Source organism: Nerophis ophidion, linkage group LG08 (assembly GCF_033978795.1).
Source record: "Nerophis ophidion isolate RoL-2023_Sa linkage group LG08, RoL_Noph_v1.0, whole genome shotgun sequence".
Taxonomy (NCBI): Eukaryota; Metazoa; Chordata; class Actinopteri; order Syngnathiformes; family Syngnathidae; genus Nerophis; species Nerophis ophidion.
In genome coordinates this window covers 13582932-13610059 of record NC_084618.1, presented here as the reverse complement: position 1 = coordinate 13610059, position 27128 = coordinate 13582932, and the positions used below count along the sequence as shown (strand labels likewise).

The 27128-nt window shown below is 40.8% G+C and overlaps 1 protein-coding gene across 2 annotated transcripts; it reads right to left on the bottom strand.

Moving 5' to 3' along the window:
• On the bottom strand, positions 1–23193 carry LOC133557342 (programmed cell death 1 ligand 1-like). 2 transcript variants are annotated; one of them, XM_061907737.1, is made up of 9 exons: positions 22632–23193; positions 18923–18983; positions 18586–18851; positions 14507–14603; positions 10664–10930; positions 10448–10537; positions 2402–2461; positions 2042–2149; positions 1–659 (listed from the first exon to the last, which is right to left on the bottom strand). In XM_061907737.1, exons 1-8 carry the CDS (start codon positions 22737–22739, stop codon positions 2049–2051), a joined length of 1050 nt encoding a protein of 349 aa, XP_061763721.1. In that variant the 5' UTR covers positions 22740–23193; the 3' UTR covers positions 1–659; positions 2042–2048. The 2 variants fall into 2 exon arrangements, with proteins under 2 accessions (XP_061763721.1, XP_061763720.1); XM_061907736.1 differs by having other exon boundaries at positions 10448–10564; positions 22632–23187.
• Between the last annotated feature and the right edge of the window lie 3935 nt (positions 23194–27128).

Here is a 27128-nt window from a genome sequence, read left to right as displayed (position 1 = left end):
TTTGGTGATAAACAATTATTTTAATAAACATTCAGTGTAAAAACATGTTGCCCAAAATATTTGTTGTAAAAACTGTCAGTGTATAAAACAATTCTGTGCAAAAAAAACTGTGTAAAAATTCAAGTGGAAAAAATTCAGGGTATACAAAATCCAAGTAAAATAATTCAGTGTAAAAAATGTTATTGTAAAAAAGATGTCACAGTCTAAAAATTCAGTGCAGAAATGTCCTCCCACTTCTGGTCATTTCATTGGCTGCTTCTGAGGATCCACTTCAAAACTATTCTGGTGACTCAGTGAAATGTTTCACTCTGTCATCTAATGGTTTCATGATCAAAATAAACTTTTCACTCTGTCATCTAATAGGTTTCATGATGCAAGCAAAATAAACTTTTCACTCTGTCATCTAATGGTTTCATGATCAAAATAAACTTTTCACTCTGTCATCTAATAGGTTTCATGATGCAAGCAAAATAAACTTTTCGCTCTGTCATCTAATGGTTTCATGATCAAAATAAACTTGTTCTCAGTCACCATTTGGGGGGGGAAATGTGCCAACTATTTGACCTCTCAGAACTATTAAAAAACAAAAAAAAAGTCAAGTCACATTTTTGTGTTTGCGTGCCCCACAAGTCTTCAGTCAAAGTGAGAGTTGTAGCAGCCTGAGAAAAAAGAAGAAAATAGTCTTTTATTTTCCCTCCAAGCCTCCTCAGCTAACTTCTGTTTGTGTTCAAAAAGTTCAGGCCCGCCATTAATCACAAGTGATCGCATTAATCGTGATTAATCACGCTATTTTTGAGCAAACCGTGCGGACGTAGGGGCGGGTACAGCTCCTATTTGAACCTGGGAATATATACGGTCTTTTGTTGCGCCCTAAACCGTGTTAGTACTGTAAGTAGTGTACTTATTGATTGTAGTTCATCGCCATGCAAAATCCATTCACCTTCTTCCGCTTATCCGAGGTCGGGTCGCGGGGGCAACAGCCTAAGCAGGGAAACCCAGACTTCCCTTTCCCCAGCCACTTCGTCTAGCTCTTCCCGGGGGATCCCGAGGCGTTCCCAACGTGTCCTGGGTCTTCCCCGTGGCCTCCTACCGGTTGGACGTGCCCTAAACACATCCCTAGGGAGGCGTTCGGGTGGCATCCTGACCAGATGCCCGAACCACCTCATCTGGCTCCTCTCCATGTGGAGGAGCAGCGGCTTTACTTTGAGTTCCTCCCGGATGGCAGAGCTTCTCACCCTATCTCTAAGGGAGAGCCCCAAACTAATTTGGGCCGCTTTTACCCGTGATCTTATCCTTTCGGTCATGACCCAAAGCTCATGACCATAGGTGAGGATGGGAACGTAGATTGACTGGTAAATTGAGAGCTTTGCCTTCCGGCTCAGCTCCTTCTTCACCACAACGGATCAGTACAACGTCCGCATTACTGAAGACGCCGCACCGATCCGCCTGTCGATCTCACGATCCACTCTTGAACAAGACTCCTAGGTACTTGAACTCCTCCACTTGGGGCAGGGTCTCCTCCCCAACCCGGAGATGGCACTCCACCCTTTTCCGGGCGAGAACCATGGACTCGGACTTGGAGGTGCTGATTCTCATTCCGGTCGCTTCACACTCTGCTGCGAACCGATCCAGTGAGAGCTGAAGATCCCGGTCAGATGAAGCCATCAGTACCACATCATTTGCAAAAAGCAGAGACCTAATCCTGCGGTCACCAAACCGGAACCCCTCAACGCCTTGACTGCGCCTAGAAATTCTGTCCATAAAAGTTATGAACAGAATCGGTGACAAAGGACAGCCTTGGCGGAGTCCAACCCTCACTGGAAATGTGTTCGACTTACTGCCGGCAATGCGGACCAAGCTCTGGCACTGATCATACAGGGAGCGGACCGCCACAATAAGACAGTCCGATACCCCATACTCTCTGAGCACTCCCCACAGGACTTCCCATGCAAAATCGCCAATGCTAATCAGCAGCATGTCAATAGCAAAGCCAATGTATGTTAGCATCGAGCTAGCGCGCTTGTGGAAAAGTATTACTTACGTGCTCTTCAGGCCGCCAGGGAAGTTGTGGACGTGGCGACGTCTTCTTCCAAGTGTTTTTGGAGGCGGGGCTTTGAGCGACCGGCGTTCCGAAAGCCCTCCAAGCAATCTGGACAATGCCAAAGTCAGTATTTCTTTTTTTTGCTATTTACAAAGTAGTATGTTGGCCTGCGGTGTTCCCCAGGGTTCAATCCTAAGCCCATTCCATTTTGTCCTCGTGTCACACAAAAAGACACAAGTCATGTTATGTTTTTTAAAATATTCCTCTGCAAAAAAATCTATTTCAAATAAGTAAATGAACCCTCTAAGCCACAATTTTATTTAAAAAAATTGCATCCTTCCTCTCTCTGGAATCACTTACCTTGTTTGCAAAAGGTCGTTTCTTCTTCGTCCTTTAGCTTCTTGTCTTCTCTGCAAAGTTCTGTTGGCGATTAAAAATAGGCGTTACACACGCCCTTGACTTTTTACCTGATAATGGACGAGGGATGTAACCATAATTGCTATAATGATCATTTGCGATAGTCAGAAAAAACGTTTAATTTTTTCATTACCGAAAATCCGTCATTTCTTAATGCATTTCAGGCAACAGGAAGTCAGGCACATGCACACTAGCGTGGTTTGGCTTATTAATCATGGCGGGCTAACTACACACACTTTGCTATGGAGATTTCCCCTTGGAGTAAACTGAATTTATGTACTGAATTCTCGTGGTTTGAATTTGGGGAACCTGAAAATATTTTTTTTTACATCATATGCTGACAATTTCATTGACTAAAAATGCAGTGTAAAAGAATCATTGTAAATAAGGTGCAGATATATCAGGGTATAAAAGACATTTCAAAACACACACACATTATACATATATATATATATATTTACACACATGTATGTATATATATATATATATCAATATACACACACATATGTGTAAATAGATGTATGTTTATAAACACACTTACATATATGTATTTATAAATAGCTATATGTACATATATATATATATATATATATATATATATATATATATATATATATATACATACACACAGATATATACATATATACACACACATTAAAAAAAAAAAAATATATATATATATATACACACCATCCCATCCATTTTCTACCGCTTATTCACTTTTGGTGTCGCGGCGTGCGCTGGCGCCTATCTCAGCTACAATCGGGCGGAAGGCGGGGTACACCCTGGACAAGTCGCCACCTCACACCCATACATATATACATACAGATATATATATACATACATATATATATATATACATATATACACACACACACATATATATATACACTTACATATATATATATATATGTGTGTGTATATATACACATGTATATACACACATACATCTATTTACATTTATTTATGTGTGTGTATATTGATATATATATATATATATATATATATATATATATATATATATATATATATATATATACACACACACGTGTAAATAGATGTAAGTTTATAGACACACATACATATATGTATTTATAAATAGCTATATGTACATATATATATATATATATATATATATATATATATATATATATATATATATATATATACATACACACAGATATATACATATATACACACACATAAATATATATATATATATATATATATATATATATATATATATAGGGACGGCGTGGCGCAGTGGGAGAGTGGCCGTGCGCAACCCGAGCGTCCCTGGTTCAATTCCCACCTAGTACCAACCTCGTCACGTCCGTTGTGTCCTGAGCAAGACACTTCACCCCTGCTCCTGATGGGTGCTGGTTGGCGCCTTGCATGGCAGCTCCCTCCATCAGTGTGTGAATGTGTGTGTGAATGGGTAAATGTGGAAGTAGTGTCAAAGCGCTTTGAGTACCATGAAGGTAGAAAAGCGCTATACAAGTACAACCCATTTATCATTTATATATATATATACATACACACAGATATATACATATATACACACACATAAATATATATATATATATATATATATATATATATATATATATATATATATACACCATCCCATCCAATTTCTACCGCTTATTCCCTTTTGGGGTCGCGGGGGGCGCTGGCGCCTATCTCAGCTACAATCGGGCAGAAGGCGGGGTACACCCTGGACAAGTCGCCACCTCACACCCATACATATATACATACAGATATATACATACATATACAAATATATATACATACATATATATATATATATATATACACACACACACACATACATATATATATACATATACACTTACACATATATATATGTGTGTGTATATATACACATGTATATACACATACATACACACACACGTGTGTATATATATATATATATATATATATATATATATATATATATATATATATATATATATATCAATATACACACACATATGTGTAAATAGATGTATGTTTATAGACACACATACATATATGTATTTATAAATAGCTATATGTACATATATATATATATATATATATATATATATTTATTAACATACACACTGATATATACATATATACACACATAAATATATATATATATATATATATATATACACCATCCCATCCATTTTCTACCGCTTATTCCCTTTTGGGGTCGCTGGCGCCTATCTCAGCTTCAATCGGGCGGAAGGCGGGGTAAGCCCTGGACAAGTCGCCACCTCACACCCATGCATATATACATACAGATATATACATACATATACAAATACTTATATAAATACATATACACATACATATATATATGTATACATATACACACACATATATATATGTATACATATACACACACATATATATATGTATACATATACACACACACACACACACACACACATACATATATATATATATATATATATATATATATATATATATATATACATATACACTTACATATATATATATGTGTGTGTATATTTACACATGTATATACACACATATATACACATACATACACACACACACACACACACACACATATATATATATATATACATATATATATATATATATATACATATATATATATATATATATATATATATATATATATATATATATATATATACATATACACTTACATATATATATGTGTGTGTATATTTACACATGTATATACACACATATATACACATACATACACACACACACACGTGTGTGTGTATATATATATATGAAGTGAAGTAAATTATATTTATATAGCGCCTTTTCTTTAGTGACTCAAAGCGCTTTACATAGTGCCAATATCTAAGTTACATTTAAAGCAGTGTGGGTAGCACTGGGACCAGGTGGGTCAAGTGTCTTGCCCAAGGACACAACGGCAGTGACTAGGATGGCGGAAGCAGGGTTCGAACCTGCAACCCTTAAGTTGCTGGCACGGCCGCTCTACCAACCGAGCTATACCGCCCCATATATATATATATATATATATGTATACATATATATAACAATATCTCTCCCTCTCTATAAATACTGTCTTCAAAGTGTGCAACTCTGTTTACTAAAATATGGACTTATTACATTTTAGATTAGTACTATAAGGAATTATTCATGTTGACATTGATTGTTAAGGAGAACTCTGACTACACACGCTTATGGATTCACCAACCATGTTGAAGAACCAATTAAGTTAGTAAATGAAAGATCCACTGGAGTAACACTAAACCTCAAAATAAATGTACTTTGACATATTTGGCCTGACGTTTCTTATTCCAATTCCTGGTATACACCTCACTACTATTATGACTCATACTATTTGACGTTTCGTTACAACTTAGATTTGTGCTTCCTGCTTCAGTCGGCAAACTATTTGGATGACTCAGTCATAAAAAGTTTCACGCTGTCATAACAGTTCCATGATGCTCGAAAACTATGATTATCTTCTTTCTTTGGCTGTTCCCAATTCTCAGTCACCATCGGGGGTTTCTGTGACATTTTGTAACTGGAACTGAAAGCTATTAAAAAAACAAACACAACCCTGGGGAATTCTTGAGGTTGCAAAGCAGCCTGAGAAAAAAGAAGAAAGCTAACTTGTGTTTGTGTAAGAAAATTATTATACTTTGACTACATACTTTATTTATGTTTCTTTTTCTCATGCCTTTCATGACAGCTAGGCAGGAAATGTTCATTCAAGGTTTGCTTTCTTTCAAATATTTATTTGAAAAACAGCATTATTGTCCTTTTATTTGATGTTTTATGCCCTTATGTCATTGTTGTCCTTTTATAGTACATAGATGCTAAGTCATGCAGTTTATTTATAGCTTTAATTACTTAATTAACTATCACCAAGTGGCTTGCACAGTTACTCTGCTCCTTTGGGCGCACCTAGTGTGTGTGTGTGTGTGTGTGTGTGTGTGTGTGTGTGTGTGTGTGTGTGTGACAATCATTGCTACTTTAACTTTTCACTTGATCATGACTCAACGCTGACTCAATTTTCCCTATACGTCATTTTGTATGTCACATGCTATAAATACATGTGAATTATTTAAATATAACCTTTTTGTTGTTACAGTAGTAAGAAGGAACTACAATTGTTTTTTTTTACACCTATTGTTCACAATCCCTATGCGAGACACAAAGACAAAAGTTTTTTTTTTTGGGTTAGTTTTTTGCTTTCTAACTTGTAAAAACTTCCCACTTTGTGAAAAGAACAGCACCACAGCAACTAATTAGCATGTGTCACAGGACAAGCCGGTAGGAAATGGATGGACGTACCAAGTTATGTGACTGTGAAGTGTTCCAGGGCAAATTTGTGGGGAAAAAAATGTGTGCCTGCTAATGTTAGCATGTTAACAATTTGCATATGCCGAGTACAAAGTTAAAATGTGGCAAAATTAGGGGGGAAAAAGTTAGGATGCTAATAGTTAGCATAGGTCACGTACCAAGTTTATGACTGTGCACGGGGGCAAATTTGGCTGAAAATGAGCCTGCTGTTGTTAGCATTTTAACAGTTAGCATGTGTCATGCACAAAGTTATATGACTCTGGGCCGTACGGTTGCAAATTTAGGGGAAAAAATGTCCATGCTAACAGTTAGCATGTGTCACCTACCAAGTTATATGACGAAGGTGAAATTAAGAAAAAAAAAAAAAAGGTAAAATTTGCGTAAAAAGTGAGCATGCTAATAGTTAGCATAGGTCACGTACCAAGTTATATGACTGGGAGGTGCACGGGGGCAAATTTGGCTAAAAATGAGCTTGCTGTTGTTAGCATTTTAACAGTTAGCATGTGTCATGCACAAAGTTATATGAATGTGGGCCATACGGATGCAAAACTAGGGGGGAAAATTAGCATGCTAACAGTTAGCATGTGTTCCGTACCAAGTTATATGACTGTGAGGTGCACGGGGGCAAATTTGGCTAAAAATGAGCCTGCTGTTGTTAGCATTTTAACAGTTAGCATGTGTCATGCACAAAGTTATATGACTCTGGGCCGTACAGTTGCAAATTTAGGGGAAAAAATTAGCATGCTAACAGTTAGCATGTGTCACCTACCAAGTTATATGACGAAGGTGAAATTAAGAAAAAAAAAAAAAAAAGGTAAAATTAGCGTAAAAAGCGAGCATGCTAATAGTTAACATAGGTCACGTACCAAGTTATATGACTGTGAGGTGCACGGGGGCAAATTTGGCTAAAAATGAGCCTGCTGTTGTTAGCATTTTAACAGTTAGCATGTGTCATGCACAAAGTTATATGAATGTGGGCCATAACGGATGCAAAATTAGGGGGAAAAATTAGCATGCTAACAGTTAGCATGTGTTCCGTACCAAGTTATATGACTGTGAGGTGCACGGGGGCAAATTTGGCTAAAAATGAGCCTGCTGTTGTTAGCATTTTAACAGTTAGCATGTGTCATGCACAAAGTTATATGACTCTGGGCCGTACGGTTGCAAATTTAGGGGAAAAAATTTCCATGCTAACAGTTAGCATGTGTCACCTACCAAGTTATATGACGAAGGTGAAATTAAGAAAAAAAAAAAAGGTAAAATTAGCGTAAAAAGTGAGCATGCTAATAGTTAGCATAGGTCACGTACCAAGTTATATGACTGAGGTGCACGGGGTCAAATTTGGCTAAAAATGAGCCTGTTGTTGTTAGCATTTTAACAGTTAGCATGTGTCATGCACAAAGTTATATGAATGTGGGCCATAACGGATGCAAAATTAGGGGGAAAAATTTGCATGCTAACAGTTAGCATGTGTTCCGTACCAAGTTATATGACTGTGAGGTGCACGGGGGCAAATTTGGCTAAAAATGAGCCTGCTGTTGTTAGCATTTTAACAGTTAGCATGTGTCATGCACAAAGTTATATGACTCTGGGCCGTACAGTTGCAAATTTAGGGGAAAAAATTAGCATGCTAACAGTTAGCATGTGTCACCTACCAAGTTATATGACGAAGGTGAAATTAAGAAAAAAAAAAAAAAAGGTAAAATTAGCGTAAAAAGCGAGCATGCTAATAGTTAGCATAGGTCACGTACCAAGTTATATGACTGTGAGGTGCACGGGGGCAAATTTGGCTAAAAATGAGCCTGCTGTTGTTAGCATTTTAACAGTTAGCATGTGTCATGCACAAAGTTATATGAATGTGGGCCATAACGGATGCAAAATTAGGGGGAAAAATTAGCATGCTAACAGTTAGCATGTGTTCCGTACCAAGTTATATGACTGTGAGGTGCACGGGGGCAAATTTGGCTAAAAATGAGCCTGCTGTTGTTAGCATTTTAACAGTTAGCATGTGTCATGCACAAAGTTATATGACTCTGGGCCGTACAGTTGCAAATTTAGGGGAAAAAATTTCCATGCTAACAGTTAGCATGTGTCACCTACCAAGTTATATGACGAAGGTGGAATTAAGAAAAAAAAAAAAGGTAAAATTAGCGTAAAAAGTGAGCATGCTAATAGTTAGCATAGGTCACGTACCAAGTTATATGACTGTGAGGTGCACGGGGGCAAATTTGGCTAAAAATGAGCCTGCTGTTGTTAGCATTTTAACAGTTAGCATGTGTCATGCACAAAGTTATATGAATGTGGGCCATAACGGATGCAAAATTAGGGGGGAAAATTAGCATGCTAACAGTTAGCATGTGTTCCGTACCAAGTTATATGACTGTGAGGTGCACGGGGGCAAATTTGGCTAAAAATGAGCCTGCTGTTGTTAGCATTTTAACAGTTAGCATGTGTCATGCACAAAGTTATATGACTCTGGGCCGTACGGTTGCAAATTTAGGGGAAAAAATTTCCATGCTAACAGTTACCATATGTCACCTACCAAGTTATATGACGAAAGTGAAATTAAGAAAAAAAAAAAGGTAAAATTAGCGTAAAAAGTGAGCATGCTAATAGTTAGCATAGGTCACGTACCAAGTTATATGACTGAGGTGCACGGGGTCAAATTTGGCTAAAAATGAGCCTGCTGTTGTTAGCATTTTAACAGTTAGCATGTGTCATGCACAAAGTTATATGAATGTGGGCCATACGGATGCAAAATTAGGGGGGAAAATTAGCATGCTAACAGTTAGCATGTGTTCCGTACCAAGTTATATGACTGTGAGGTGCACGGGGGCAAATTTGGCTAAAAATGAGCTTGCTGTTGTTAGCATTTTAACAGTTAGCATGTGTCATGCACAAAGTTAGAGTCTCGGAAAACTGGCGTGCACAAGCGATCCCTCAGAAAGCTGGCGTGCACATCACTTGTGCACACCAGCTTTCCGAGACTCTTATTTTGTTAGCGCAGGCAGCATGAAGCAGGGCTTTTATTGTGTAGATAGGAAATGTGCAGTCGGCCTTTAGAGTTTTGACGGAAGGGACGGCGCGAAAGTCTGTTGAAATAAAAAGTGTTTCTCGCCTTCCTCTCTGTCATTTCTTCATAATAATGAACTGGCAGCAGCCAGCGTCATCTCACAAGACCCTCGGGGGCCGTGAATGTCAATCAAGCAAGCTACGGAATTTGCCGCCAATGTTTTTCTTGTAAAGTGTATGGAAGCTGGATGAATTAGATGCCAAAAACCAACCACTTTCATGTGGTATTGTACAGAAAGGACAACTTTTTTTCTCCTCCATTTGAAAATGTGGGCGTTATCATCATTACTGTCTGATTCCAATCAATGCAAGTCATCAGAATCAGGTAATACACCAACTTATATTCTTGTCTTCGTGAAAGAAAGACATCTATATGTGTTACACATGCTTGTATTATCTTTAAACACATTTCACTTGTTTACAAAAATGTCTCTTTCATAAATAAATAAATATAAATGATATATATATAAATGAGGTAGATCCCCTAGAGTTGGTCAATTGAAAAGTAGCTCGCCTGCAGAAAAAGTGCGGGCACCCCTGATATAGAAAGTGTGGGAGAAGGAGAAGAGCTGAATCACAATTGTTTACCTTTTTTCCGTCGACGCGTCAGGACTGCCAGCAGGCAGATGCCGGCAGCAACGATACAGGTGGCCAGCAGGGCCCGAAAGAGAGTCAGGCCTCCTTGGGCGTGTGTCTGCACGTCATCTGCAGCAACAACAACAACGGAAACATCAACACAAGCGTGTGAGGAGGAAACAATAACAGGCTGTAAGTACTGCACAACTTCAAGTGCTGACACCTCACCTGGAATGTGGAAGGTGGCCGAGGAGCCGCCTGTGTCAAAGGTGCAGGTGTAGTTGTTCTCCTGCAGCGACGCCACGTGGATCTGACTGCTGACCCGGAACAGGCGCGCCTGCGTCGGCCGCACGGTGGTGTTGGCCGCAAGAACTCGCCGGCCGGCGTCCTGCCAGCTGACCGCCGACTCCGGGTAGCCCTCGGACTGGCAGCCCAGCACAAGCTCCGCCCCCTCGGCCGACTTGCGGATGTGTTTGCTCACCGTCTTGTAAGGCGCTGTTAGACCAGGCAGACGTCAGGTTACGCCACATGAAGGGCCCGGGGCCACATGCGGCCCAACAAACATTCCCAGATCATTTTTTTAGATGTTGAAGATGTGTAAAGTGTAGCTGCCATTATGATGTGGACTCATCTTTTCTAATCACCCCAAGTCTTCAACTCTACTAAGTCTTTCCATGCTTGGAATCTGTATCACAGACTACAAACCCCATTTCCATATGAAATTGTGTTAGATGTAAATATAAACAGAATACAATGATTTGCAAAACTTTTTCAACCCATATTCAGTTGAATATGCTACAAATACAATATATTTGATCTTCAAACTCAAACTTTTTTCTTTTTTTTTGCAAATAATAATTAACTTAGAATTTCACGGCTGCAACACGTGACAAAGTAGTTGGGAAAGGGCATGTTCACCACCTTTTCTTATAAAAACACTCAATAAACGTTTGGGAATTGAGGAAACTAATTGTTGAAGCTTTGAAAGCGGAATTATTTCCCATTCTTGTTTTATGTAGAGCTTCAGTCGTTCAACAGCTGTCGTATTTTACACTTCATAATGTGCCACACATTTTCCATGGGAGACAGGTCTGGACTGCAGGCGGGCCAGGAAAGTAGCCACACTCTTTTTTACGAAGCCACGCTGTTGTAACACGTGCTGAATGTGGCTTGGCATTGTCTTGCTGAAATAAGCAGGGGCGTCCATGAAAAAGACAGCAGCATATGTTGTTCCAAAACCTGTATGTACCTTTCAGCACTAATGGTGCCTTCACAGATGTATAAGTTACCCATGCCTTGGGCACTAATGCACCCCCATACCATCACACATGCTGGCTTTTCAACTTTGCGTCCATAACAGTCTGGATGGTTCGCTTCCCCTTTGGTCCAGATGAAACAATGTCGAATATTTCCAAAAACAATTTGAAATGTGGACTCGTCAGACCGGGCTTCACGGTGGCAGAGGGGTTAGTGCGTCTGCCTCACAATACAAAGGTCCTGCAATCCTGGGTTCAAATCCAGGCTCGGGATCTTTCTGTGTGGAGTTTGCATGTTTTCCCCGTGAATGCGTGGGTTCCCTCCGGGTACTCCGGCTTCCTCCCACTTCCAAAGACATGCACCTGGGGATAGGTTGATTGGCAACACTAAATTGGCCCTAGTGTGTGAATGTTGTCTGTCTGTCTGTCTGTGTTGGCCCTGCGATAAGGTAGCGACTTGTCCTGGGTGTACCCCGTCTTCCGCTCGATTGTAGCTGAAATAGGCGCCAGCGCCCCCCGCGACCCCAAAAAAGGGAATAAGCGGTAGAAAATGGATGGATGGGATGGATGGACTCGTCAGACCACAGAACACTTTTCCACTTTGATGATCTCGGGCCCAGAGAAGCCGGCGGCGTTTCTGGATGTTGTTGATAAATGGCTTTCATTTTGCAAAGTAGAGCTTTAACTTGCATTTACAGATGTAGCAACCAACTATATTTAGTGACGGTGGTTTTCTGAAGTGTTCCTGAGCCCTTGTGGTGATATCCTTTAGAGATTTATGTCAGTTTTTGATACCTTGGCATCTGAGGGATGGAAGGTCACGGTCATTCAAATTTGGTTTCCGGCCACGCCGCTTACGTGGAGTGATTTCTCCAGATTCTCTGAACCTTTTGATGATATTATGGAGCGTAGATGTTGAAATCCCTAAATTTCTTGCAATTGCACTTTGAGAAACGTTGTTCTTAAACTGTTTGACTATTTGCTCACGCAGTTGTGGACAAAGGGGTGTACCTCGCCCCATCCTTTCTTGTGAAAGACTGAGCATTTTTTTGGGAAGCCGTTTTTATACCCGATCACGGCACCCACCTGTTCCCAATCAGCCTGCACACCTGTGGGATGTTCCAAATAAGTGTTTGATGAGCATTCCTCAACTTTTATCAGTATTTCTTGCCACCTTTCCCAACTTCTTTGTCACTATGTTGTCTTTGTAGCATATTCAACTGAATATGGGTTGAAAAGGATTTGCAAATCATTGCATTCTGTTTATATTTACATCAAACACAATTTACCAACTCATTTGGAAACGGGGTTTGTCTATGAATAAATTGATATACCGGCCCCCAGACACATTTTTTTTCTAAATTAGGCCCCCCGAGTCAAGATAATTGCCCAGGCCTGCCGTATACTGTCCAGGTGTTTTCTTATCGCAGTTAAATCTCATTTGCAATGTAGCTGCACTTCCCAGAGATTAGAGGTCCATCTATAATATCGAACTCGGACGTAGCTTTTTCCAGGAGGTTGAATGTGTTATGTTGTGCCCTACAAAGGCTTTGCACTGTAAGTATGGTGCTCATTACAGACCGGCTGTTTGATTGTAACATTCATCGTAGTTTTCGTTACTAAATTTGGAGGTTTTGAAATCGCCAAGTGAAAATTGCTAATGCTAACAATAGCCTTATGGGTAATTCAATCTACAATATCTAACTGGGACATAGCTTTTTCCAGGAGGTTGAATGTGTTATGTTGTGCCCTACAAGGGGTTTGCACTGTAAGTATGGTGCTCATTACAGACCGGCTGTTTGATTGTAACATTCATCGTAGTTTTCGTTACTAAATTTGGAGGTGTTGAAATCGCCAAGTGAAAATTGCTAATGCTAACAATAGCCTTATGGGTAATTCAATCTACAATATCTAACTGGGACATAGCTTTTTCCAGGAGGTTGAATGTGTTATGTTGCGCCCCACTAAGGGTTTACACTGTAAGTACTATGCCGTATTTGTAGAAAGGCATACGAGTAGCAAGTGCTCAGTAGTAGTAGTGTCATGGTAGGTAGACTACAAACTAGGGATGTCTCGATCCGATGTTTACATGGCTAAGATATCAGCAAAAAACAAGTATGCGATGCGTTTGCAAAATGTGATATCATCAGAAATATCAAGCAACCTTGGGCTAGTGGTTAGAGTGTCCGGGTAGGTTGCGAGTTCAAACCCCGGCCGAGTCATACCAAAGACTATACAAATGGCAGCCATTACCTCCCTGCTTGGCACTCAGCATCAAGGCTTGGAATTGGGGGTTAAATCGCCAAAAAATGATTCCCGGGCGCGGCCACCACTGCTGCCCACTGCTCCCCTCACCTCCCAGGGGGTGATCAAGGGTCAAATGCAGAAAATAATTTCACCACACCTAGTGTGTGTGTGACAATCATTGCTACTTTCACTTGAACTTTATGTTCTCCTCTGCACCATGACTAGGGAATGTTGTTTGGATTGAGTCTTATAAGTAAATGCTGTACTTGCTTTGTTGAAAGTTAGCCCCCAGATATACTGATCCTGCAGCAACCACCATCCACATTCATTTATTCATTTTCAATACTGCTTGTCCTCATGAGGGGCCAGCACTTAGTCCATGCTGGCGTCCGCTCGGCCGCCAACTACAGGCCAGTGGATCAAGCACGCTAAAGAAAATGAAACAAATAAAAACAGTTATGGGAAGTTTCCTTCTTGAGACATTTGTTTATCTGCGAAACCCTTCCGTGACTTGGTAGTACTTGATAGTACTTGATAGTACTTGGTAGCCTTGCTTGTGTTTGCTTACCGGTTACAGACAGCTTGATGTCCCTGTAGTCCGCCCCGTCGCTGGTCTTCACCATGCACTGGTATGTCCCCGAGTCCTGGATGCCGAGCCTGGACACCTGGGAGAGTACACATTACTAGGACCACCATAGACACCTGGGAGAGTACACATTACTAGGACCACCATAGACACCTGGGAGAGCACACATAACTAGGACCACCATAGACACCTGGGAGAGTACACATAACTAGGACCACCATAGACACCTGGGAGAGCACACATAACTAGGACCACCATAGACACCTGGGAGAGTACACATTACTAGGACCACCATAGACACCTGGGAGAGTACACATTACTAGGACCACCATAGACACCTGGGAGAGTACACATTACTAGGACCACCATAGACACCTGGGAGAGTACACATTACTAGGACCACCATAGACACCTGGGAGAGTACACATTACTAGGACCACCATAGACACCTGGGAGAGTACACATTACTAGGACCACCATAGACACCTGGGAGAGTACACATTACTAGGACCACCATAGACACCTGGGAGAGTACACATTACTAGGACCACCATAGACACCTGGGAGAGTACACATTACTAGGACCACCATAGACACCTGGGAGAGTACACATTACTAGGACCACCATAGCAGCCAATCAGGTAACAGTATCAACTATCATGTTCGCTTGATTATTTGCATGGAGTCAGAAATAGTAGTCCACAATACTTGTTACTACTACTACTGCAGTCCACACTACTTTTTGTTACTACTACTACTGTAGTCCACAATACTTTACTACTACTACTACTGTAGTCCACAATACTTTACTACTACTACTACTGTAGTCCACAATACTTTACTACTACTACTGTATTCCACAACACTTGTTACTACTACTGTAGTCCACAATACTTGTTTTTACTACTACTACTACTACTGTAGTCCACAATACTGGTTACTACTACCGTAGTCCACAATACTTTTCTACTACCGTAATCCACAATACTTTATGTTATTACTACTACTGTAGTACACAATACTTGTTGTTACTACTACCGTAGTCCACAATACTTTTCTACTACCGTAATCCACAATACTTTATGTTATTACTACTACTGTAGTACACAATACTTGTTGTTACTACTACCGTAGTCCACAATACTTTACTACTACCGTAGACCACAATACATTGTTATTACTACTACTGTAGTCCACAATACTTGTTACTACTACTGTAGTGCACAATACTTTACTATTACTGTAGTCCACAATACTTTACTATTACTGTAGTCCACAATGCATTACTACTACTGTAGTCCAAAATACTTTGTAGTTACTACTGTAGTCCACAATACTTGTTGTTAGTACTACTGTAGTCCAAAATAATTTATTACTACTGTAGTCCACAATACATTGTTATTACTACTGTAGTCCACAATACTTTGTTATTACTACTGTAGTCCACAATACTTAACTACTACTGCTGTAGTCCACAATACTTTACTACTGCTGTAGTCCACAAGACTTTACTACTGCTGTAGTCCACAAGACTTTCTTACTACTACTGTAATCCACAATACTTTACTACTACTACTGTAGTCCACAATACTTAACTACTACTACTACTGTAGTCCACAATACTTTATCTTACTACTACTGTAGTTCACAATACTTTACTACTACTACTACTACTACTGTAGTCCACAATACTTGTTACTACTACCGTAGTCCACAATACTTTATGTTATTACGACTACTGTAGTACACAATACTTGTTGTTACTACTACCGTAGTCCACAATACTTTACTACTAATGTAGTCCACAATACATTGTTATTACTACTACTGTTGTCCACAATACTTGTTACTACTACTGTAGTCCACAATACTTTACTATTACTGTAGTCCACAATAATTTACTATTACTGTAGTCCACAATGCATTACTACTACTGTAGTCCAAAATACTTTGTAGTTACTACTGTAGTCCACAATACTTGTTGTTACTACTACTGTAGTCCAAAATAATTTATTACTACTGTAGTCCACAATACTTTGTTATTACTACTGTAGTCCACAATACTTTACTACTACTGCTGTAGTCCACAATACTTTACTACTACTGTAGTCCACAAGACTTTCTTACTACTACTGTAATCCACAATACTTGTTGTTACTACTACTACTACTGTAGTCCACAACACTTGTTACTACTACTACTGTAATCCACAATACTTGTTGTTACTACTACTACTACTGCAGTCCACAATACTTGTTACTCCTACTACTACTGTAGTCCACAACACTTGTTACTACTACTACTGTAGTCCACAATACTTGTTACTACTACTACTGTAGTCCACAATACTTGTTGTTACTACTACTACTACTGTAGTCCACAATACTTGTTACTCCTACTACTACTGTAGTCCACAACACTTGTTACTACTACTACTGTAGTCCACAATACTTGTTGTTACTCCTACTACTGTATTCCACAACACTTGTTACTACTACTACTGTAGTCCACAATACTTGTTTTTACTACTACTACTACTACTGTAGTCCACAATACTTGTTTTTACTACTACTACTGTAGTCCACAATACTTGTTTTTACTACTACTACTACTACTGTAGTCCACAATACTTGTTTTTACTACTACTACTGTAGTCCACAATACTTGTTGTTACTACTACTACTGTAGTCCACAATACTTGTTTTTACTACTACTACTACTACTGTAGTCCACAATACTTGTTTTTACTACTACTACTACTGTAGTCCACAATACTTGTTGTTACTACTACTACTGTAGTCCAACACACTTGTTTTTACTACTACTACTACTACTGTAGTCCACAATACTTGTTTTTACTACTACTACTACCGTAGTCCACAATACTTTGTTATTACTACTACTGTAGTCCACAATACTTTGTTATTACTACTACTACTGTAGTCCACAATACTTGTTTTTACTACTACTACTACTACTGTAGTCCACAATACTTGTTTTTACTACTACTACTACTACTACCGTAGTCCACAATACTTTGTTATTACTACTACTACTGTAGTCCACAATACTTGTTTTTACTACTACTACTACTACTGTAGTCCACAATACTTGTTTTTACTACTACTACTACTACTACCGTAGTCCACAATACTTTGTTATTACTACTACTGTAGTCCACAATACTTTGTTATTACTACTACTACTGTAGTCCACAATACTTGTTTTTACTACTACTACTACTACTACCGTAGTCCACAATACTTTGTTATTACTACTACTACTGTAGTCCACAATACTTGTTTTTACTACTACTACTACTACTGTAGTCCACAATACTTGTTTTTACTACTACTACTACTACTACCGTAGTCCACAATACTTTGTTATTACTACTACTGTAGTCCACAATACTTTGTTATTACTACTACTACTGTAGTCCACAATACTTGTTTTTACTACTACTACTACTACTGTAGTTCACAATACTTGTTACTACTACTGTAGTCCACAATACTTTGTTATTACTACTACTGTAGTCCACAATACTTGTTACTACTACTGTAGTCCACAATACTTTATGTTATTACTACTACTGTAGTCCACAATACTTTACTACTACCGTAGTCCACAATACATTGTTATTACTACTACTGTAGTCCACAATACTTTACTACTACCGTAGTCCACAATACATTGTTATTACTACTACTGTAGTCCACAATACTTTACTATTACTGTAGTCCACAATGCATTACTACTACTGTAGTCCAAAATACTTTGTAGTTACTACTGTAGTCCACAATACTTGTTGTTAGTACTACTGTAGTCCAAAATAATGTATTACTACTGTAGTCCACAATACTTTACTACTACTGCTGTAGTCCACAATACTTTACTACTACTGTAGTCCACAATACTTTACTACTACTGCTGTAGTCCACAAGACTTTACTACTGCTGTAGTCCACAAGACTTTCTTACTACTACTGTAATCCACAATACTTTACTACTACTACTACTACTGTAGTCCACAACAGTGGAAGAAGAGCAAAGAGAAACCTGCAGTTTGGCCCAGCCATCCTTAATGTCCTCCGTTAGAAGCCTGGCCCGGCCCCTGAAGTCGGGATGCTGCGTTCCAAGCTGCTCCACCCCGTTATCTAGCCGGCACACTTCCCGCACAGAGTCCGAGGCCATCCAAAACCAGGACACGGTCACGTCCTGCGGGGGGTTCGGGGGCAAAGGGAAGAACCGGCAAGCCATGAGGACGTCCTCCCCGAGCTCGGCCTCATACGACGGCCGCTCTACCTCCGTGGTGAAGAAGATGGCTGAGAGGCGGGAGAAAGGTGAGACTCAAAGCCATGCAAGAGAAAAGAAAGGTGCCGTTTCAGTTCCATACCTTGGACACAACTTTGGAACAGGAGTTGCAAAATGAGGACGAGGAAGCAGTTCATGTAGACCTGCAGGACAAAGACGGTGTTGGGTTAGCAACACTCAACTTTGCTAAATGATGTGGAAAACATGCATCTCCAACTTGTCTCAACTTTCTAGTTTTATTCTCAAGCAAAAATATAAGAATAGGAGACTTGCGTCTCACTAGACAATAAAGAAGGTGTCTGACTGGTAGGAGACCATAGGCAAGACCCGGGACACCACGCAAAGACTAAGTCTCCCAGCTGGCCTGGGAAAGCCTCGGGATTCCCCAGGAAGAGCTGGACCATGTAGCCGGGAGACCATGCTGGACCATGTAGCCGGGAGACCATGCTGGACCATGTAGCCGGGAGACCATGCTGGACCATGTAGCCGGGAGACCATGCAGGACCATGTAGCCGGGAGACCACGTTGGACCATGTAGCCGGGAGACCATGCTGGACCATGTAGCCGAGAGACCATGCTGGACCATGTAGCCAAGAGACCATGCTAGACCATGTAGCCAATAGACCAGGGGTGCCCACACTTTTTTTGCAGGCGAGCTACTTTTCAATTGACCAACTCGAGGGGATCTACCTCATTTATATATATATCATTTATATTTATTCATTTATGAAAGAGACATTTTTGTAAACAAGTTAAATGTGTTTAATGATAATACAAGCATGTGTAACACATATAGATGTCTTTCTTTCACGAAGACAAGAATATAAGTTGGTGTATTACCTGATTCTGATGACTTGCATTGATTGGAATCAGACAGTAATGATGATAACGCCCACATTTTCAAATGGAGGAGAAAAAAAGTTGTCCTTTCTGTACAATACCACATGAAAGTGGTTGGTTTTTGGCATCTAATTCATCCAGCTTCCATACACTTTACAAGAAAAACATTGGCGGCAAATTCCGTAGCTTGCTTGATTGACATTCACGGCACCCGAGGGTCTTGTGAGATGACGCTGGCTGCTGCCAGTTCATTATTATGAAAAAATGACAGAGAGGAAGGCGAGAAACACTTTTTATTTCAACAGACTTTCGCGCCGTCCCTTCCGTCAAAACTCTAAAGGCCGACTGCACATTTCCTATCTTCACAATAAAAGCCCTGCTTCATGCTGCCTGCGCTAACAAAATAAGAGTCTCGGAAAGCTGGCGTGCACAAGTGATGTGCACGCCAGCTTTCTGAGGGATCGCTTGTGCACGCCAGTTTTCCGAGACTCTGTATTTAGTTAGCGCAGGCAGCATGAAGCAGGGCTTTTATTGTGAAGATAGGAAATGTGCAGTCGGCCTTTAGAGTTTTGACGGAAGGTACGGCGTGAGAGTCTGTTGAAATAAAAAGTGTTTCTCGCCTTCCTCTCGGTCATATTTTCATAATAATGACCTGGCAGCAGCCAGCGTCATCTCACAAGACCCTCTGGTACCGTGAATGTCATTTAAGTGACGTCTTGGTGAAGATTGATGATCACTAATTTTTAGGTCTATTTTTTTTAAAAGCCTGGCTCGAGATCGACTGACACACCCCCCGCGGTCGACTGGTAGCTCGCGATCGACGTAATGGGCACCCCTGCAATAGACCATGCTGGACCATGTAGCTGGGAGAGGGAAGTCTTGACTTCTCTGCTTGGGCAACTTGGGATAAGTGGAAGGAGACGCATAGTGTAAGAAGGAAAAGAGTCACAAGATTTGGACTGAAGACACCAAAGCTGACTGCTTGCCTACTTCTTGCAGGGAAAAATCAAAGAAATGCATAAAAATGTTTTGTTTTTTTTATTGGACAGCTTACATATTCAATACTACGGAATAAGAATTTAAATGTTTCTGAAAACTCCAGAGGTGGGACCAAGTCATTGTTTTGCAAGTCACAAGTAAGTCTCAAGGCTTCACGGTGGCAGAGGGGTTAGTGCGTCTGCCTCACAATACGAAGGTCCTGCAGTCCTGGGTTCAAATCCAGGCTCGGGATCTTTCTGTGTGGAGTTTGCATGTTCTCCCTGTGAATGCGTGGGTTCCCTCCGGGTACTCCGGCTTCCTTCCACCTCCAAAGACATGCACCTGGGGATAGGTTGATTGGCAACACTAAATTGGCCCTAGTGTGTGAATGCTGTCTGTCTGTCTGTCCGTGTTGACCCTACGATGAGGTGGCGACTTGTCCAGGGTGTACCCCGCCTTCCGCCCGATTGTAGCTGAGATAGGCGCCAGCGCCCCCCGCGACCCCAAAAGGGAACAAGCGGTAGAAAATGGATGGATGGGTGTTAACATTGTATTTCCATGGAATATTGCATTGTAACTAGTTACTCATTAAAAGCGTTACTAAAACGGCCTTCTTTCATCTCCGTAATATCGCTAAAATTCGCTCCATTTTGTCCACTAAAGACGCCGAGATCATTATCCATGCGTTTGTTACGTCTCGTCTCGATTACTGTAACGTATTATTTTCGGGTCTCCCCATGTCTAGCATTAAAAGATTACAGTTGGTACAAAATGCGGCTGCTAGACTTTTGACAAGAACAAGAAAGTTTGATCACATTACGCCTGTACTGGCTCACCAGCACTGGCTTCCTGTGCACTTAAGATGTGACTTTAAGGTTTTACTACTTACGTATAAAATACTACACGGTCTAGCTCCGATATGTCCCGGCAAGAAATCTGCGTTCAAAAGACTCCGGCTTATTAGTGATTCCTAGAGCCCAAAAAAAGTCTGCGGGCTATAGAGCGTTTTCCGTTCGGGCTCCAGTACTTTGGAATGCCCTCCCGGTAACAGTTCGAGATGCTACCTCAGTAGAAGCATTTAAGTCTCACCTTAAAACTCATCGGTATACTCTAGCCTTTAAATAGACCTCCTTTTTAGACCAGTTGATCTGCCGCTTCTTTCCTTTCTCCTATGTCCCCCCCTCCCTTGTGGTCCGATTGACCATGGATGAAGCACTGGCTGTCCAGAGTCGAGACCCAGGATGGACCGCTCGTCGGGACCCAGGATGGACCGCTCGCCTGTATCGGTTGGGGACATCTCTACGCTGCTTATCCGCCTCCGCTTGAGATGGTCTCCTGTGGACGGGACTCTCGCTGCTGTCTTGGATCCGCTTGAACTGAACTCTCGCGGCTGTGTTGGAGCCACTATGGATTGAACTGTTAGACCCGCTCGACATCCATTGCTTTCGGTCCCCTAGAGGGGGTGGGGGGTGGTTGCCCACATCTGAGGTCCTCTCCAAGGTTTCTCATAGTCAGCATTGTCACTGGCGTCCCACTGGATGTGAATTCTCCCTGCCCCACTGGGTGTGAGTTTTCCTTGCCCTTTTGTGGGTTCTTCCGAGGATGTTGTAGTCGTAATGATTTGTGCAGTCCTTTGAGACATTTGTGATTTGGGGCCATATAAATAAACATTGATTGATTGATTGATTGATTGAACTAGTTCATCAGCAGTTTATATCATGTTGTTACCTTATCTCATTGATCTCATCTCATACTGTATGTGTTTATGTGTGCGTACACATGAAAAACAACAAATAAATGAACATAACAACGAACAGTGCTGTACTTATATAGCCATAAATCACTAGTGTCTCTTATAAGATGTCTATGGTTCTAACGTTAGCAGTGAGTTTACAGCCTCACTGATTTAACTACACAGCAAATAAAAGTCAGGTTACTCAGCCAATAAACGTCAGTTTACATTCAAAACGTACCCTTCTTTGTGCAACTTCAAATGTCGGACGAAGTTGTAAATGGACGCGTCTCCGTCTGGAATCTTCCAACCGCATGTTTTGTGTTAGGTTTCTTCTTTCTTCACTCATCTTCAATGAATACTTCAGTTGTATATAAAAGAAAGATGATGGTTTATTTTAAGGGTGGTTCGGTACAATGTCTCACAGCACCGGTGTTGTGCCGAATTATGCACCCCCGTCGTAAAATGCACCCCCTGGCGGGAGTGCGCTTACGTCACTCGGTTGCGTCACCCGTCTTAATTCGGCACAACAACATGAGTAACTGTGGAAAATAAAACACAACTTCATCGCGCTTCTTTCTGTGAGTCTCTCGTATTTTCTCGCGCGAAGTGAACCGGAAGAGATCACGTGATGATAACACAGGCGAGCCTGCACTACCGTATATAACCTGTTGGAGGCGCAAAACAACAACAGCATTAATAACAATGAGATCACATTTACTCAACATTTTGCCTACGGCAATTCCGGTTTTGTTGACCAAGTCGTAGTTTTGATACCCGAACGAAACACGTTATGGCATAATTCTTCTTCTTCTTCTTCTTCTTCTTTTGTTTTTATGGCGGTTGGCAAGCAACCTTCTGGTGTGCATTAGCGCCACCTACTGTAATGGAGTGTGGACCGAGGTGGATCCCTACTCTATATTCTTTTACTTAACCCAGTGTTTTTTAAATATGTGTATATTGCTTTATATCCTATGTTTTCTGAATGCAATCCTAATATATCTCCCACTTCTAACCTAATATTTTCTTTTGCTAACTTATTTTCCAGTATTTCTCTTTCTCTATTATATTTCCTACATTGTATTAAGACATGGTCAACATTTTCTACCTGGTGGCAAAAATCACACAGCCCTGTAGTATGTTTGCCTATCAATTTTAGTGAACTATTTAGATATGTATGGCCTAATCTCATTCTAGTAATAATGTCTTCTTCTTTCCTATTTCTACCCCCTCCTCTCATGACACCTACACTCCTCTGGACTTTGTAAAACTCTCTACCTTTTGTTTCCTTATTCCAATTATCCTGCCACTTTTTATTGTGTTCTATCTTAATTATGCTCTTCACCTCAGTAGAAGCATTTAAGTCTCACCTTAAAACTCATTTGTATACTCTAGCCTTTAAATAGACTCCCTTTTTAGACCAGTTGATCTGCCGTTTCTTTTCTTTTTCTCCTACGTCCCACTCTCCCTTGTGGAGGGGGTCCTGTCCGATCCGGTGGCCATGTACTGCTTGCCTGTGTATCGGCTGGGGACATCTCTGCGCTGCTGATCCGCCTCCGCTTGGGATGGTTTCCTGCTGGCTCCGCTGTGAACGGGACTCTCGCTGCTGTGTTGGATCCGCTTTGGACTGGACTCTCGCGACTGTGTTGGATCCATTATCACAGTATCATGTTAGACCCGCTCGACATCCATTGCTTTCCTCCTCTCCAAGGTTCTCATAGTCATCATTGTCACCGACGTCCCACTGGGTGTGAGTTTTCCTTGCCCTTATGTGGGACTACCGAGGATGTCGTAGTGGTTTGTGCAGCCCTTTGAGACACTAGTGATTTAGGGCTATATAAGTAAACATTGATTGATTGATTGACTTCTTCTTTACTGTGCTTAATCTCCATGTTTACTTCTGTTTTAGTGCTTGCTTGTTTTGCGTATCCATCAGCTAACTCATTTCCCTCAACTCCTACATGAGCAGGAACCCAGAGAAATGTTACCACACCTCCCGCTTTATTTATCCTGTAGATTGCTTGAACTATTTCATAAACTATATCTAGTCTTGTTTCTGATGCTATGTGTTTTATGCTCGTCAATGCACTGCTGGAGTCTGAGCACACGACTGCTTTCCTTGCTACCAATTCCAACGTAAAAAACAGATAGTTTATCACTGATTCTTTTATTTAACACTATATTTCCTTGTGGGATAACTGCAGCAGCTCCTACTTTACTATTTATAGTTTTTGATCAATCAATCAATCAATGTTTATTTATATAGCCCCAAATCACAAATGTCTCAAAGGACTGCACAAATCATTACGACTACAACATCCTCGGAAGAACCCACAAAAGGGCAAGGAAAACTCACACCCAGTGGGCAGGGAGAATTCACATCCAGTGGGACGCCAGTGACAATGCTGACTATGAGAAACCTTGGAGAGGACCTCAGATGTGGGCAAACCCCCCCCCCCCCCCCCCCCTCTAGCAATGGATGTCGAGCGGGTCTAACATGATACTGTCAAAGTTTAATCCATAGTGGCTCCAACACAGCCGCGAGAGTTCAGTTCAAGCGGATCCAAGACAGCAGCGAGAGTCCCGTCCACAGGAAACCATCTCAAGCGGAGGCGGATCAGCAGCGTTGAGAATGCATCTGTGTATATCATGATGTTATCAAAAAACATTTCCTCAATCCAATGTTCTATCTGGTAACTATTTAAATTTCTATTCTTCAGTAACTGATTGTTTACCTTTGGGTTGTCATACATCCACGGTGGTATTGCAGGAATTGGTACTGTAGGGCTCACTTTAATATGGTCAATTTGTTTTTTTTTTACATATATCTCCTATTATCCACCCAAAACTATTCATTTTTTTCTTCCCTTTTTCTTGGCAGTTTAGTAGCACTTGACGGGTTGGATGTCCTTGCTTGGATCCTTTTAAGTTTGCCCAATAAACTGCTGAGAGTTGATCTCTCCTCATGTCCAAAGGTTTTTCGTTCATTTCTACTTGTAATGCTGCCACTGGAGTAGATTTATACTTACGTATAAAATACTACACGGTCTAGCTCCAGCCTATCTTGCCGATTGTATTGTACCGTATGTCCCGGCAAGAAATCTGCGTTCAAAAGACTCCGGCTTATTAGTGATTCCTAGAGCCCAAAAAAAGTCTGCGGGCTATAGAGCGTTTTCCGTTCGGGCTCCAGTACTCTGGAATGCCCTCCCGGTAACAGTTCGAGATGCCACCTCAGTAGAAGCATTTAAGTCTCACCTTAAAACTCATCTGTATACTTTAGCCTTTAAATAGACCTCCTTTTTAGACCAGTTGATCTGCCGCTTCTTTTCTTTCTCCTATGTCCCCCCCCTCCCTTGTGGAGGGGGTCCGGTCCGATGATCATGGATGAAGTACTGGCTGTCCAGAGTCGAGACCCAGGATGGACCGCTCGTCGGGACCCAGGATGGACCGCTCGCCTGTATCGGTTGGGGACATCTCTACGCTGCTGATCCGCTTGAGATGGTTTCCTGTGGATGGGACTCTCGCTGCTGTCTTGGATCCGCTTGAACTGAACTCTCGCGGCTGTGTTGGAGCCACTATGGATTGAACTTTCACAGTATCATGTTAGACCCGCTCGACATCCATTGCTTTCGGTCCCCTAGAGAGGGGGGGTTGCCCACATCTGAGGTCCTCTCCAAGGTTTCTCATAGTCAGCATTATCACTGGCGTCCCACTGGATGTGAATTCTCTCTGCCCACTGGGTGTGAGTTTTCCTTGCCCTTTTGTGGGTTCTTCCGAGGATGTTGTAGTCGTAATGATTTGTGCAGTCCTTTGAGACATTTGTGATTTGGGGCTATATAAATAAACATTGATTGATTGATTGATTTAGTAGCTCCACAACATAATCTTAAAGCCTGCGACTGGATCCGGTCTATTTTCCCAAGTAGTGTTTTTGAAGCAGATCGATAAATAATGCATCCGTAGTCGATAACAGATGGAATTAAAGTGATATATATTGTTTTCAATGTCAACCTATCAGCCCCCCAATCTTTACCCCTCATTATATTTAACACCTTTTTACTTTTCTCCACTATTTTGCTGATGTGGGTTGACCAGTTCATATTTTTATCAAACCATATTCCTAAATATTTAAATACTTGTACCTCTTCTATGTTTTCTCCATAAAGTTTTATTTGGAGCTTGTTTTGTACTTTCCTCTTCGTAAAATGTATGACTTTTGTCTTTCCAACAGAGAATCTTAAACCCCAAGCCGTCCCCCAGTCTTGAACATTATTTACCGCTTTTTGAATCTTCTTTTCTATATGATTTGTATTTCTACCTCTCTTCCACATCACTCCATCATCAGCAAACAATGCCACCTCCACTAACCCTTCCACTTCACTAAAAACTTCATTTATCATGATGGAAAATAGTACTGGACTTATTATACTCCCTTGTGGGGTCCCATTTTCCACTTCGTATTCTCTGCTATATTCATTCTCTATTTTTACTAATAATGTTCTACTTGTTAAAAAGTATTTTATCCATCTGTACATTCTTCCTCTAATCCCAATCTTGTTTAGTTTCATCAGCAACCCCTGTTTCCACAACATATCATACGCTTTCTCTATGTCAAAAAATACCGCAATTATACTCTCTTTATTTATTTGTCCCTTTCTAATTTCCTCTTCCAGCTGTACTGCTGGGTCATTTGTGCTTCTTGCTTTGCGAAAACCACTTTGGTAGTTTTTTATCATTT